The sequence below is a fragment of the Pan troglodytes genome, chromosome 5 (assembly GCF_028858775.2).
Source record: "Pan troglodytes isolate AG18354 chromosome 5, NHGRI_mPanTro3-v2.0_pri, whole genome shotgun sequence".
NCBI lineage: Eukaryota > Metazoa > Chordata > Mammalia > Primates > Hominidae > Pan > Pan troglodytes.
In genome coordinates this window covers 27,531,034-27,545,000 of record NC_072403.2, presented here as the reverse complement: position 1 = coordinate 27,545,000, position 13,967 = coordinate 27,531,034, and the positions used below count along the sequence as shown (strand labels likewise).

The window sequence follows — 13,967 nt, the reverse complement described above, 5'->3', positions numbered from 1 at the left end:
TTGCCGGACTTCACCTTCTTCCTGGGCCGGTACTTGTAGTCGGGGTAGTCAGCCATGTGCTTGAGGCGCAGCCGCTCCGCCTCTCGAATGAAAGGGATCTTGTCGCTGTCTTTGAGCAGCTTCCAGCGTTTGCCCAGCCGCTTGGAGATCTCGGCGTTGTGCATGTCGGGCGACTGCTCCATGATCTTGCGCCGCTCGATCTGCGACCACACCATGAAGGCGTTCATGGGTCGCTTGATGTGCCCACTCGGGGTCTTGCACCAGCTCGGGTCGTCGGCCTTGCCGCCCGTGGAGGCGGTGGAGCCGGGCGTGGGGGAGGAGGCGATTCCCAGCTCGAGGCCGGCGCCCGAGTCCGAGCTCTCGCCGGCCAGTAGCGCTTCCGTGTTCTCGGCATTGTTGGTTTGCTGCACCATGGCCTCGGCTCGGCGGGCGCCCACGCGCGCTCACACCCTCGCGGCGGCCGCCGCGCGATCGCCGGGCCCTCCCGGTTCCCCGGGCCAAGCACACGCCGAACGGGAAGACGCGCGCGGCGGCCGAACTGGCCCCTCAGCTCCTCGCAGGGGCGGAGGTGGGTAAAGAGAGAAAAGTCCCCAAAAGATGTGGGGAAGGAGTTCTCCGCCTCTCGCAGAGGAGTTATAGTTCCCAGGCTGGAGAGTCTCTCTCTTCCCTCTCTCTCGCTCTCTCACCGCGCTGCAGTTTGCTGTCTCTCGGCTGAGTCTGGAGACCGTGCTAAAGTAGAGCGGAGTTTCTCGAATGCTGGTTGCTGAAGCTTCCAATGCAAGTTTCTCGCGGCCTCCCAGGCAACTCTTTTTTTTTTTTTTTTTTTTTCTTTTTCCCTGAAGCAGTTGATTCCAGTTCACGAGCGCTCTCGGTAGCTCAGGAAAGCGACATAGTCTCTAGCACTTAGTCCCTCTCCTACAATGCAAAGCAAAAAAGACTGTGGCTCCAGGACTCTCTGTGGGCGGAATCGGCACTAAGGAGTTTGTGCAATTATTTTGTTGCAAGGTAGGAAGCCAAAAAGCCTGCATGCAACAGACTGGCATGAATAAATGTATGTTTCCCCCTCCCTTCTGCAAGAAGGGAGCTGGTAATGGCAGGAGTTCCTCCAGTGCAGACTCTTAAAGAGCGTGCAAGAACTAGAGACCCGACAGCGAAACAGGCCTCTTCCCCTCACACACAGTTTCTCTTGCTGCAGCTTAGAGCAGACCCCAATTCCGCCTCGCGCCTCTTTATCCTTTCACAGTCTTGGCTGCAGCCAATCAGCTGCTGTAACCAACGCTTCCTCATGCCAAACCCCTCCCCCGGGCTTCCCATTGGCTTGGAACCCGATGCAATAATAATCTCCGCGTGCAATGAGAAGCTCCAAATCTGACCTCATTCCAATTTACAGAGCAAACTTTTTAAAAGGGCTAGAAGTACAGCTGAGATTTCTGCTGCCTCTTTTTTCCTTTTGCTGTGTGTGTGTGCGCGCGTGTGTGTGCGCGCGTGCGTGTGTGTATAGTGTGTGAAGAGGATGTTAATGCATGAAATTATTAAGGGGAGAGACGGAAATGTATTCTAACCATTATGTTAGATAACAAGGGGCTTGGAACGGGGCGGGGTAAGGGTGAAATACTGTAAATGGAAGCTTTCTGCTTAAAAGCCAAGTGATTATTTTTATTAGTTCTTTTCAGCATTGGAATAAAGAATCAGCCTCTGGTGCAAAATCTGTTCCCCAGCTCTTTCTTAAAGCCAAAGCTGTAAAGGGGAAGAGAAAGCCACAAAACAATAAATCAATGGATATTGAAAACCATTAAGAAAGTGGTACCTGGACACCTGTCATCACAATTATTTTAACAACTCTAGGTACAGCACAGATGTTGATGTATTGTGTAAATCCCTTCAGAACCGTTTTTGTGCTGTTTGTGGAAGGCAGGGAAGAGGACTTTGCAATAATTGCTTACTCTCTTAACCAAGCAAGGGTCAACTATGGTTATTTAATGATTTAAACTCCCTGTAAATCCTGCATAGCCCAAACGGGGGAGCTTTCCCTTGAAACACATTAGGTAGTGCTCCGTAATTACCTCAATAGGCAGATTTCCAGAGTTTTGTATAGGATGTATAATGGCATGTAAAGGATGGAAATCGGTTTTACTTTCTAAATATTTGTTTTCCCTGTTTTCAAAATTAAAGATTGCTTCACTCTCTTCCCTCTCCTCCTCCCAAAGCCATCTTCCTCCTTTCCTTCTTATATATTTCCTCTTATCTGTTACTTGAATCGAAGGGAACTGAAAAATCAAGGCAAAGAGAAACTGTAGAAGGAGGTGATAACTGGTAGCAGAAGAGAATGGGGCCTCCGGATTCATAGTAGACCTGGCTGCTAATCCTTCTTAATGGTTTGTAACTATGGGGATGTGGCCAAGTCTCAGTTTTCCTCATCTATTATATGGGAACACTAGGAGCTACTTTATAGAGGGTTTTTATGAGGGTTCAATGAATTTGTGACTATGAAGCACCTGATGTATTGTAAGCCCTCAATGAATACTAATACCTTCCTTTCTAATTCAGATGCCAGACACACTCCTAGTAAAAGCTGCATGTTGTTCAAGAGGCTAAAACAGAATAGCCACTTATGTAAAAAAGTAATAACAGGCGGGACGCGGTGGCTCATGCCTGTAATCCCAGCACTTTGGGAGGCTAAGGTGGGTGGATCACTTCAGGTCAGGAGTTCGAGACCAGCCTGGTCAACATGGTGAAACCCTGTCTCTACTAAAAATTAAAAAATTAAAAAATTAGCTGGGCAGGGATGCATGCACCTGTAATTCCAGCTACTCGAGAAGCTAAGGCGGGAGAATTGCTTGAACCCAGGAGGTTGCAGTGAGCTAAGATTGAGCCACTGCACTCCAGTGTGGGTGATAGAGTGTGACTATCTCAAAAAAAAAAAAAAAAGTAATCACAGATCATTGATGTGAACCATAGAAGGACAATAGTGGCAACCCTGCCATTCCATTGATTTTAAAAGAAAGAAACTCCATGAAGAATACTAAGAAGAATGTGGCAAAGAAAGGATGCCAAGGTATTCAAAATAAACGTTGGCTACAGAAATTACTTGTTTTCCAATGTCTGAAAATTAGAATTGTAGTAAAAATCAGCTTTCCTTAACACTATAATAGGAAACTAATATTCTTCAGGCTAACCATAAGTGGTTAGGTAAAGTCAATCCAAAATAATTAAGTCAGCTTTTGATTCAGATTAAACTAGTGCTGGGTAGTAAATTTCTATGTATCTTGTCAAACTTTTAAAGTATGTAGGCTGGCAATAGGCCCAGGTTGTCAGACTTAGAATTTTACTGGAAAGAACACCCTATGTAGCCATCTGACTGGATCTGTAAGGATCAACCACAAGCAAAACTGTTTTTGTGGGTAAAAGCAAATAATTTTTGACGATTAGCTACTTGTATTACATAATTTTTTTAAAAAAGGAGAAACAAATCCTTAAAAAAAGAAAAACCCAAACCAAAAACACACAGGCACCTTTTTTGCATAACAGTGTTGCTGTGTTATATACTTCATTTTCTCTGGTGTGCATAGAAACACATCCTTAAATGTTACCAATCTGACAAAAAAAAATTATTTTAAGAGGGCTGTTATCTATAAGATCAATATTTTCACTAGGATAAAAAAGAATATTTATTTTTGAATTTGTACTAATGATTTGAGGGTGTAGCTAGTTTGATAATTCAGTCAAGTTGAGTATCAACATTATTGATTATATTTCTCAGTCATTTATGCTTCCATCATCGAATATGATAGGGAAGAGTGGAAGTTAAAGCAGTCATATATGTTTCTGCTTAAAACACATGGATTTTTTAAAGGGTGTACTAAAACACAGCCACTGGCCTCATTCTTTTGTTACATGTATTTTCTGTATTTCAACAAATCCAACAAATTTTAAGACACACCATTATATTACATTCCACCAAGGAAGAAAGCTGCCAATGAAACTGTGATATCCCCCTAGATGTAGGATGCCTCCTTATTTCAGGAAGAGTTGAAATGAAAAGAAAAATTTCCTCTTAGACTTGATGAAATATGGTATCAGTAACTTCCATTGACTTTATAATTACTGTATATATATTTATATATTACACAAGTGCCTAGACTTCTGAAATAGATCTGTTCTAATGGGTTAGTTCTCTTAGAATGTAAGAAAACATATGACGAATGCCCTTTTATTAAAGTCATCTTTGTGACCAACTAAGTGTGTGCACACTGGAATGTGTTGGACCTCTCAATACCAAATAATGAGAAAAGATTTCTCCCTTCTCATTCCCTAACTTCCTATGCTCTGTAATCAGTTCTCCATTACTGACATTTTTTTCCCCAAATACCAGATATTTGGTGGCCCCTACTAAATCAGTACGCAGTGTTCCCTCTGCTGGCTTTGCAGTACATGAAGTAATTCTTAATGCTAGTCTTTTAGCTGTATTAAGAGAAAGCCAAGATAATTTTGCAGAAAAAAAAAATCCTGGTTTAGAATAATAAACTGTCTTTGTTAGCAATGATGTTAGACATTTCCAATTTTGAATTAGGTATTTTATTTTATTCCCTTAAATGATGGAATTCCATTTGAGATGTAAGTGTAATATCTGCTAATGCATTTCTTCTGCTCTCACACATCTACACAACATAAAATCTCACATCCATACAATGGTATGGGGCATAGATGAAATAAGATTCTATTCCACTGCTTAATATATTCCTTTGGCATGGAGGGAGGGACCTGAATGGAAATTAGTTTAACAAATCTGGATTTGCACTGATTTGCAAGATTTTGCCTTGCCTTGGTTATAGAAACTATGATTGTAGGCGCTAGTCAGACCTGACAAGTATTCAGTTCAAATAAAATAAAGAGGAGGAAAAACTGTGTAGTTGTTACTTTACCTGACAAGGAAGAAGCCCTGGGAAATCTGATGTCATTGGCCTTTGTCAACTGAAAGGCGCCAGTTTTTTTGGGTCCACACTTTATGGAAAAGAAGCCTCCATGTGAGGCTGATTTACTTCTCAGTCAAGTAGACAAACATAACTTGCACTTCATCCTTTTGGGCTGATGACATTGCATTGTAACTGGGCTCAGCGCGTAATGGGGGTGGGGGTGCGTGCATTGAAAAATAATATATGGAAATAACTCATATTTGCAAAATATCAAAATAGGATTCTGGGGTAAATGAAACCTAGCATTTATTTTTATCACTAGAATAAGCTAAGAGTTAAGAAACCTGCATTTGTAACAATTGTACCATTTTCCTCTCATAACCAGTGACTAGCACACAGTAGGCTTAAGCTGTTCATGCCAATGCCAACTCATTATTCCTTTCCTTCGATTTTCTCAAGAAAACAAGCAGAAGACGAATGTTTGCAGGGCCACTTGGATTGCAAGCATGAATACAGGCTTCTGCTTCTATTCTAGAGGCAGAGAGGCACGGCACCCGGGGAGAGCCTGGGTTTGTCTGCAGCCAGCCGGCTCCCAATCTGGGGAGAAGCAGCCGCCAGGTGGCATCGCTGAGCCTCCCTGCGCCCGCGAGGCGAGGTAGGAAATCGTGGGGATAGTCAGTCTTCTTTCTTCTCCCCCTTCCTCCTCTCCCGACCCCCCTACCACTCCCTACCACTGTACCTTCTTTAGTTAGAGGCTTAAACGCTCAACGAGTAACAGGGTATGTCGATGAATTCTGATTTTTTTTCATAAATCAAAGTTTAGGGCAACCACCCGCCGCCTCCTGCTCACTTGTCAGGAGCTCCGGGTGACTGGGGAAGCCTAGACCAGCTTCCTGTCTGGATCAGGTAACCCAAGTCGGGGGATTATCAATTTCAGTTTCCCTGTCTTCTTGCTAAAGTGAATGCAGTTTCTCCGGCTTCCGAGAGCGGCTGCAGAGAAACGACGCGCCTTACTTAAGGACGCCAGTGCAAAGGCCACTCCCTACTCAAAAAAAAAAAAAAAAAAAAAAAAAAAGAGGTTTCCTTCAGGCAGAACGCCTTCCGGAGCGCAGCGACTCGGTCTCGCAGGCACAGCGCTCTCCCTGGCTTAAGCTCGCCGAGGATTAATGGTGCTCAGCCTCGCTCCGCCGCGGCAGCCGAACCTCTCCTTTCGCTTACAGTTACAGGGAGGAAATAAATTGGAATCGACTCAGACTGTGCTTTCTGGAGGAAAGTCCTTCCTACTGTAAACATGTTTCAGGCGATCCTGTCAGCAGCATTTTAACACCCGTCTTCCGTTTAGGTTTTACGACCGGGGAAGGAGCTGAAGACACGCGCGCGCACACACACACAAACGCGCGCGCACACGCAGCCCAAGCGAGGACACCTCCCGCACCCTCGCGGGCTCCCAGCCCTCCTTTGAATTTGCAACCGGTCGCGGATAGGTTGGGGGGGTCGTTTCCCAGGAGCTTGGCTCCTCTATCCTCCTACCTCATCCCCTGGCCCTTGGAGATGCTGTCCAGTTCCGTCACTGACCAGAACTGACAGCCACTTGGCCCCCTGCTCTCTTGGGTGCCCAGCATCCTTTGCTCTGGACGACTAAATGCTCTCTGTGAGCCTTGCTTGGATGGTACGGTGCGCGCTGTGCGTGTGGGACCCACTCTTCGGCAGGCACACGACCTTCGTACACCGGCTGGGCAACCACCCACTTCATCCCCTCCCCGGACCCCGCAGGCTGAGGCCCCATTGAGAGCGCAGCTGCAGCGTCTCTTTCAGGAGGGCAGAGCAGGCTGCGCGTGCACGGCGCGCGGGGGGAGGAAAAGGGCTGAGAGCTGAGGGAAGTCGACAATTGATTGCACCCCAGTCTTCAAGCGTCCCTTCTCCGCGGATCACGGAGGGACAGACGTGCATTGGCGCCTTCCCTCGATCCCTCGCTCGTGCAGGAAAGACTGGACGGTGGGGGCTCTCTGAGTTTGCGAGGGCCACGGAGGCGCCCCAGGGTGCCAGGCGCCCTTGTCAAGGGCCGCGCCCGAAGCTCCAGATTCAGTCCCCAGCACCTGTAGGAGGCGGTTTCGGGTCTGAGAGAAGGGAACATATGGCAGGTAGTTAACAGGGAGAGGCTGCGCTCTGGGCGCAGTTACGAGGAAGCCAAGCTCTGCGGAAGGTCTCGGCTCGCTTTGTCCTCCTTGGATCAGCTGGTCTCTGCCTTTCCGCTGGCAGCCGCGGCAGTCAGGCCCTGGCGCAAGCGTCCGGGTGGAGCTGCCTACACGACCCGGGGTGGCAGGGGTTGAGGGGGCGGCAAAACCACCCCAGTGGCCCCAGCAGGCGGTCTAGGTGGGGCACGCCCCACGGGCTTCCCACCCCCAACGCAACAGCCCGTTGTTGCAATTACAGTTTTAGCCCCGTGGGGGAAAGCGGGTGATTTCGCTTTTGGAAAAACACTTCAAGAGCAACCCTAAGCCAGCGTTACAAGCCAGTTGACCTGCTATTGGAGGTTGTGCGAGGGCGGGCTGGGGCGCGCGCGTCTGCCAGGGAGGGAATCCCGCTGGGGAGTGGGCAGAGGGAAGCAGAGCAAAATGTCAGATAACAGAAAGAGGGGAGGCGGAGGAAGAAAGGCGCTTGATTGCGGGGAAGTGGGAAGGCACGGAGACCGCATTGGCTGCTAAGTGACGCGGGTCAGGAGGAGAGGGACGCGTGCGTGGCGGGTAGCGACTGTAGGACGCACGGGCCCCCTCGCCAGGCAACCGATCTCCTTTCTTCCAGCCCTTCCCCTCCCATGTTCCCGCCGTAGTCAGACGTCACACTTGGCGCAGACAGCTTTGGGGGAACTCATAGGGATGGGAGGGGTGGGGCAGGGACCGTAGAACCCAGTGCCCCAGACCGCGCCTGGAGTGCAGTACACCTGGCACCCGGGACTCGCCATCTGCTCCCAGCTACCGCCTCTCGGGCCAGGGGTGTGGGCCTGGAGAAAGATAAGAGTACCGCGTGGGAGTGGATGGCCTGGCGTCAACCGCCTCAATGAACTCAGTCAATCAACGTTTATGGTGCTCCTACTGTGTGCCGAGCGCAGCCTCGGTCCCCTCCAGCTGCTGGGCTGGGAAACTGCACCATCTGTTCAGTTAATCAGCAAGCTAGAAAAGAATTCTGTGTATATGGTTGTAAAATAAGTTCAAAATTCTGACAATAATGCATATGCAAATTTGCCATGAAAGGAGGGTGATAGAGATAGTTTGGGGATCTGGAAAAGTGTTGGGTCTAGCAGTACAGAGGTTTTGTGATTTTTCACTGCTTCCTGAAGCATGAAACTCCATCCTTCCTGTCCCACATTCCAAGTTAAAAAAATAATTTAGTGACACTTTATCTGGCTATCACGATTCAAAAATAACTGAAGGCTAGTACTTAAAACACTCAAACTTAACTCATTAATTTCAAAAATATCAGACCCAAACCGCTGCCTTATTGTAACAAATATTTTGTAATATAACTTTACTCTCCTGAAATAAAATCTGTGGATTATGTAACTTACTATGCACAAAATTAAAAAAGAAACCATAATGTTCAAACTACAATATTAAAGGAGAAATACACAGTAGGTAATTTATAATAAGATAATATACATTTCAAATATGCATGGTAGGGCTGTATTTCACTAGAACACCCAAAATGTTGTCCAAAAATTTAAAAATTATCCCTAGGAGTACTACTGCCTAGGTGTGAATTATGCACTATGGGTGGCAGGCAAACGCTAAATAATGAGGATGCTACTTGTATTCTGAGTTCTTAAATTTACAGTGGATGTGGTAGATTCTTGTAATAAATCGTCCTTCTAGTACGTGTGCTTTTATGTGGACCTTTTTCTCTCTGATTCTGGATTTGGTCACTGAGTTGCTTTGGGAAATGGGGCATTAGCAAGCATGAGACAAACAGACTTCACAAGTGCCCATGTACTGGGGCTTGTCCATTGAAACCGTCGTGTTGTGAACCTACTCCAGTGAGACCATGAAAACATCATGTTGTGAACTACCTTCAGCAGTTGATCTTACTCGAGGATTGAAGGCCCCATAGGGAAAACCAAGGTGCCCCTCCAAGGCCAGCATCCCAGGCATGTGACTGAGGCCATCTTGGACTCTCCAGTTTTGGTTGGGTTGTCAGATGACTGCAGCCACAGGAGCGATTCCAGATGGGTACAACAGAAGAATCACTCAGATTGACACCCCACAGAATTATGAGAACTAATAAGTTGCGTTAAATCACTATGCTTTGGGTAGTTTGTTATGCGGTAATAGAGGTCAGAGTTGTATTAATTACAATGCCATTTGATAGATGCCAAAATATAAGTTCATGCAGGAAGGTAACTTTTTCTTAATGACTCTAGATCTTTATTAAAAATTCAGTCAGTATTTTCACCAATGCCCATAGTGTATATGGGAGTTAGCTAAAATTGAATAACCCCATGGAAAAAGACATTCCATGCAAATAGACACCAAAAGCGAGCAGGAGTACCTATTCTTTTTTTTTTTTTTTTTTTTTTTGAGATGGAGTCTCACTCTGTCGTCCAGGCTGGAGTGCAGTGGCATGATCTTGGCTCACTGCAACCTCCGCCTCGCGGGTTCAAGCGATTCTCCTGCCTTAGCCTCCCGAGTAGCGGGGGTTACAGGCACCCACCACGACGCCCAACTAATTTTTGTATTTTTAGTAGAGACGGGGCTTCACCATGTTGGCCAGGCTGGCTCTTGAACTTCTGACCTCAGGTGATTCACCTGCCTTGGCGTCCCAAAGTGCTGGGATTACAGGCGTAAGCCACTGTGCCCAGCGGCGGAGTATCTATTCTTATATCAGGTAAAACAAAGTTTATTTTTTTGTTTATTATTATTTTTCGAGACAGACTTTCACTCCTATCGCCCAGGCTGGAGTACAATGGTGTGAACTCAGCTCACTGCAACCTCCGCCTCCCAAGTTCAAGTGATTCTCCTGCCTTAGCCTCCCCAGTAGCTGGGATTACAGACATCTGCCACCACACCTAGCTAATTTTTGTATTTTTAGTAGAGACGGGGTTTCCCCATGTTGGCCAGGCTGGTCTTGAAATCCTGACCTCAGGTGATTTACCCGTGTTGGCCTCCCAAAGTGCTGGGATTACAGGCATGAGCCACTGTGCCCGGCCAAAACAAATTTTAAAACAACAGCAGTTTAAAAGACAATGAGGGACATTATATAATGATAAAAGACCTTGTCCAACAAGAAAATATCACAATTCTATATATATATGCACCTAACATGAACTCCCAAATTATAAAATAATTACTAGTAGGCCTAAGAAATGAGATAGAAAGTAACACAATAATACTGGGGAACTTCAGTACTCCACTGACAGCACTAGACAGGTCATCAAGACAGAAAGTCAACAAGGAAACACTGGATTTAAACTATACCCTGAAACAAACGGACTTAACAGATATTTACAGAACATTCTACCCAACAACAGCAGAATATTCATTCTATTCATCAGTGCATGGAACTTTCTCTAAGATAGATCATATGATAGGCCACAAAACAAGCCTCAATAAATTTAAGAAAATTGAAATTATATCAGGCACTCTCTCAGACCACAGTGGAATAAAACTAGAAATCAACTCCAAAAGGAACCTTCAAAGCCATGCAAATACATGGAAATTAAGTAACCTGCTGCTGAATGATCACTGGGTCAAAAATAAAATCAAGATGGAAATTTAAAAATTCTTCTAACTGAATGACAATAGTAATACAATCTATTAAAACCTCTGAGATAACAGCAAAAGCAGTGCTAAGAGGAAACTTCATAGTCCTAAATGCCTACATTAAAAAGTCTGAAAGAGCACAGATGGATAATCTAAGGTCACACCTCAAGGAACTAGAGAAACAAGAACAAACCAAACCCAAACTTAGCAGAAGAAAGGAAATAACCAAAATCAGAGCAGAACCAAAAGAAATTGAAACAAACAAACAAAAAATGCAAAAGATAAATGAAACAAAAAGCTGGTTCTTTGAAAAGATAAATAAAATGGATAGACTGTTAGCAAGATTAACCAAGAAAAGAAGAGAGAAAATCCAAATAAGCTCAATTAGAAATTAAATGGGGCCAGGTGCGGTGGCTCATGCCTGTAATCCCAGTGCTTTGGGAGGCCAAGGCAGGCAGATCACCTGAGTTCAGGAGTTCAAGACCAGCCTGGCCAACATGGTAAAACCTCATCTCTACTAAAAATACAAAAATTAGCCAGTCATGGTGGCATGCGCCTGTAATCCCAGCTACTCAGGAGGCTGAGGCAGGAGAATCGCTTGAACCTGGGAGGCAGGGGTGGGAGTGAGCTGAGATTGTACCACTGCACTTCAGCCTGGGCAACAGAGTGAGATTCTGTCTCAAAAAAAAAAAAAAAAAAAAGAAATGAAATGGGAGATATTGAGATATTTATTACAACTGACACTACAGAGATACAAAAGATCATTCAAGGCGACTAAGAACACCTTTACGCACATAAACTAGAAAACCTAGAGGAGATGGATAAATTCCTGGAAAGATACAACCCTCCTAGCCTAAATCAGGAAGAATCAGATACCCTGACCAGTCCAATAAACAGTGAGATTGAAATGGAAATTAAAAAAATTACCAACAAAAAAAAGTCCAGAACCAGATGGATTCACAGCTGAATTCTACCAGACATTCAAAAAAGAATTGGTACCAATCCTACTGACACTATTCCACAAGACAGAGAAAGAAGGAATCCTCCCTAAATCATTTTATGAATCCAGTATCGCCCTAATAACAAAACCAGGAAAAGACATAACCAAAAACGGAAACTATAGACACTGTTCTTTTTTAAAGATTCCAAAAAGTCATTAGATGTGAATACTTCTGCTTTTAAGTACAATGTAGTAATAACAGAAAGCAATTACAACTAGAAAAAAGACATTTTACATTAAAGATAACAAAGATATATAGATGCATATGAGACTGGAAGAAATAAATTCTAGAGAGAGAAATGTCTTTGTTATATGAACCTAGATTGCTGGCCATTGTCTTGCCTGGGGCATTTTCTGAGTCTGGACACAGGCTTTCATAGACAGAGCAAGCAACTGTACTAAAGGGAAAAAAACAGAATTGTCTTATTGCCAGTTGAGTCAGCATGGACAAATTGGAATCTACAAGATCATCAAATGAATAGCTGTCTTCCTCACAGATTACTCACTGAATGCTAGGGCAGTATAGCAGACTGGTAGGCTGAGCCACAAAGACAGAGAGAAATCAACTGAAGGCCAAGTCATGCTCAAGGCAAGAAAATACAAAACAAGAAAAACAAAATATCTCCCTTTCAAAAGATTTGCCAGATTTTGAACCTGGATGAAGAGAAAATAAAGAGCTAAGCCCCAAACCTCTGAAGGACAGAACTTTCAAGGTGGAGGAAATAGAGAGAGACCTACCAGTCTCCGAATCAATGGACTTACAGGTAGGCTATGCCCCAAAAGAGGCTGGGCAAGAATGGCAGAATACAATCTCCAGAAGTCTGTTGGTACTTAGGGGACAAAGTTCCATGGAGGGGGGAATCTGCAACAAACATAAGAAGTTCTGGCCCTAAGATAGTTGAAAACACATATAAGCTGCATCTAACTAAAGGTGCAAGCCAGCCCCAAACTGACGCCATTCCTGGTTGGCTTGAAATGATCAGTCCTTCACCTTATCCACTTAACAGACAAAACTACAAATTCTCTCTGGGTGGAGAAAGAGTAATAATTGCAATGTGTGTAGTAATTTTATATACAAGGTTCATCCTACAACATTATTTGATATGCAAAGAAGCAGGTAAATATACATCAAGAGAAAAAGTAGACAATAGAAGCAGGCCTATAGATCATCCAGATATGAAAGTGCAGACATGGACTTTATTATAATTTTTTTTCATAGAAGAAAATATGGAAAAAGTAAATGAAAAGATGAAACATTTAAACAGAGAATCAGAGTCTTTTTTTTTTTTTTTTTTTTGAGATAGAGTTTTGCTCTTGTTGCCCAGGCTGGAGTGCAATGGCGTGATCTCGGCTCACTGCAACCTCCGCCTCCCGGGCTCAAGCGATTCTCCTGCCTCAGCCTCCCGAAGAGCTGGGATTACAGGCATACACCACCACGCCTGGCTAATTTTGAATTTTTTTTTTTTTTTTTTTTTTAGTAGAGACAGGGTTTCTCCATGTTGGTCAGGCTGGTCTTGAAGTCCTGACCTCAGGTAATCCGCCCACCTCAGCCTCCCAAGGTGCTGGGATTGCAGGCATGAGCCACCAGGCCTGGCCAAGAATCAGAGTCTTTATTTAACAAAGAAACAAATAGACATTCTAGAAATGAAAAGTACACTATCTTTTTTTTTTTTTTTTTTTTTTTGACAGTCTCCCTTTGTCACTGAGGCTGGAGTGCAGTGGCACGATCTCAGCTCCTGGCAACCTCTGCTCCCAAGTTCAAGTGATTCTCCTGCCTCAGCCTCCTGAGTAGCTGAGATTACAGGCACCCACCACGACGCCCAGCTAATTTTTGTTTTTTAGTAGAGACAGGGTTTCACCATGTTGGCTAGGCTGGCCTTGAACTCCTTAGCTCAAATGATCTGCCTGCCTTGGCCTTACACAGTATTGGGATTACAGACATGAACCACTGCCCAGCCATACACTATCTTAAAGTAAGAGCTCATTGAATGGATTTTACATAAAACTAAAAAAAGCAAAAGTCAGTGTCTTAGTCCATGAGAATACCTGAGACTTGGTAATATTTATTTATTTATTTATTTATTTATTTATTTTGAGACAGAGTCTTGCCCTGTCACCCAGGCTGGAGGGCAGTGGCGTGATCTTGGCTCATGGCAACTTCTGCCTCCTGGGTTTAAGAGATTCTCCCACTTCAGCCTCTGGAGTTGCTGGGATTACCTGCCGCCATGCCTGGCTAATTTTTGTATTTTTGTAGAGAGAGGGTTTCACCATGTTGACCTGGCTGGTCTTCAACTCCTGACC

General features: G+C 44.8%; 1 protein-coding gene across 1 annotated transcript in view; it reads right to left on the bottom strand.

Annotated features, from left to right (window-relative positions):
• SOX4 (SRY-box transcription factor 4) overlaps positions 1-2,906 on the bottom strand; it is a 6,564-nt gene extending 3,658 nt beyond the window's left edge. Inside the window, exon 1 of the mRNA XM_527244.9 lies at positions 1-2,906. This exon is cut by the window's left edge and continues 3,658 nt beyond it. Within this exon, the coding sequence (XP_527244.1) occupies positions 1-413 (413 nt within the window). The 5' untranslated portion in view covers positions 414-2,906.
• Between the last annotated feature and the right edge of the window lie 11,061 nt (positions 2,907-13,967).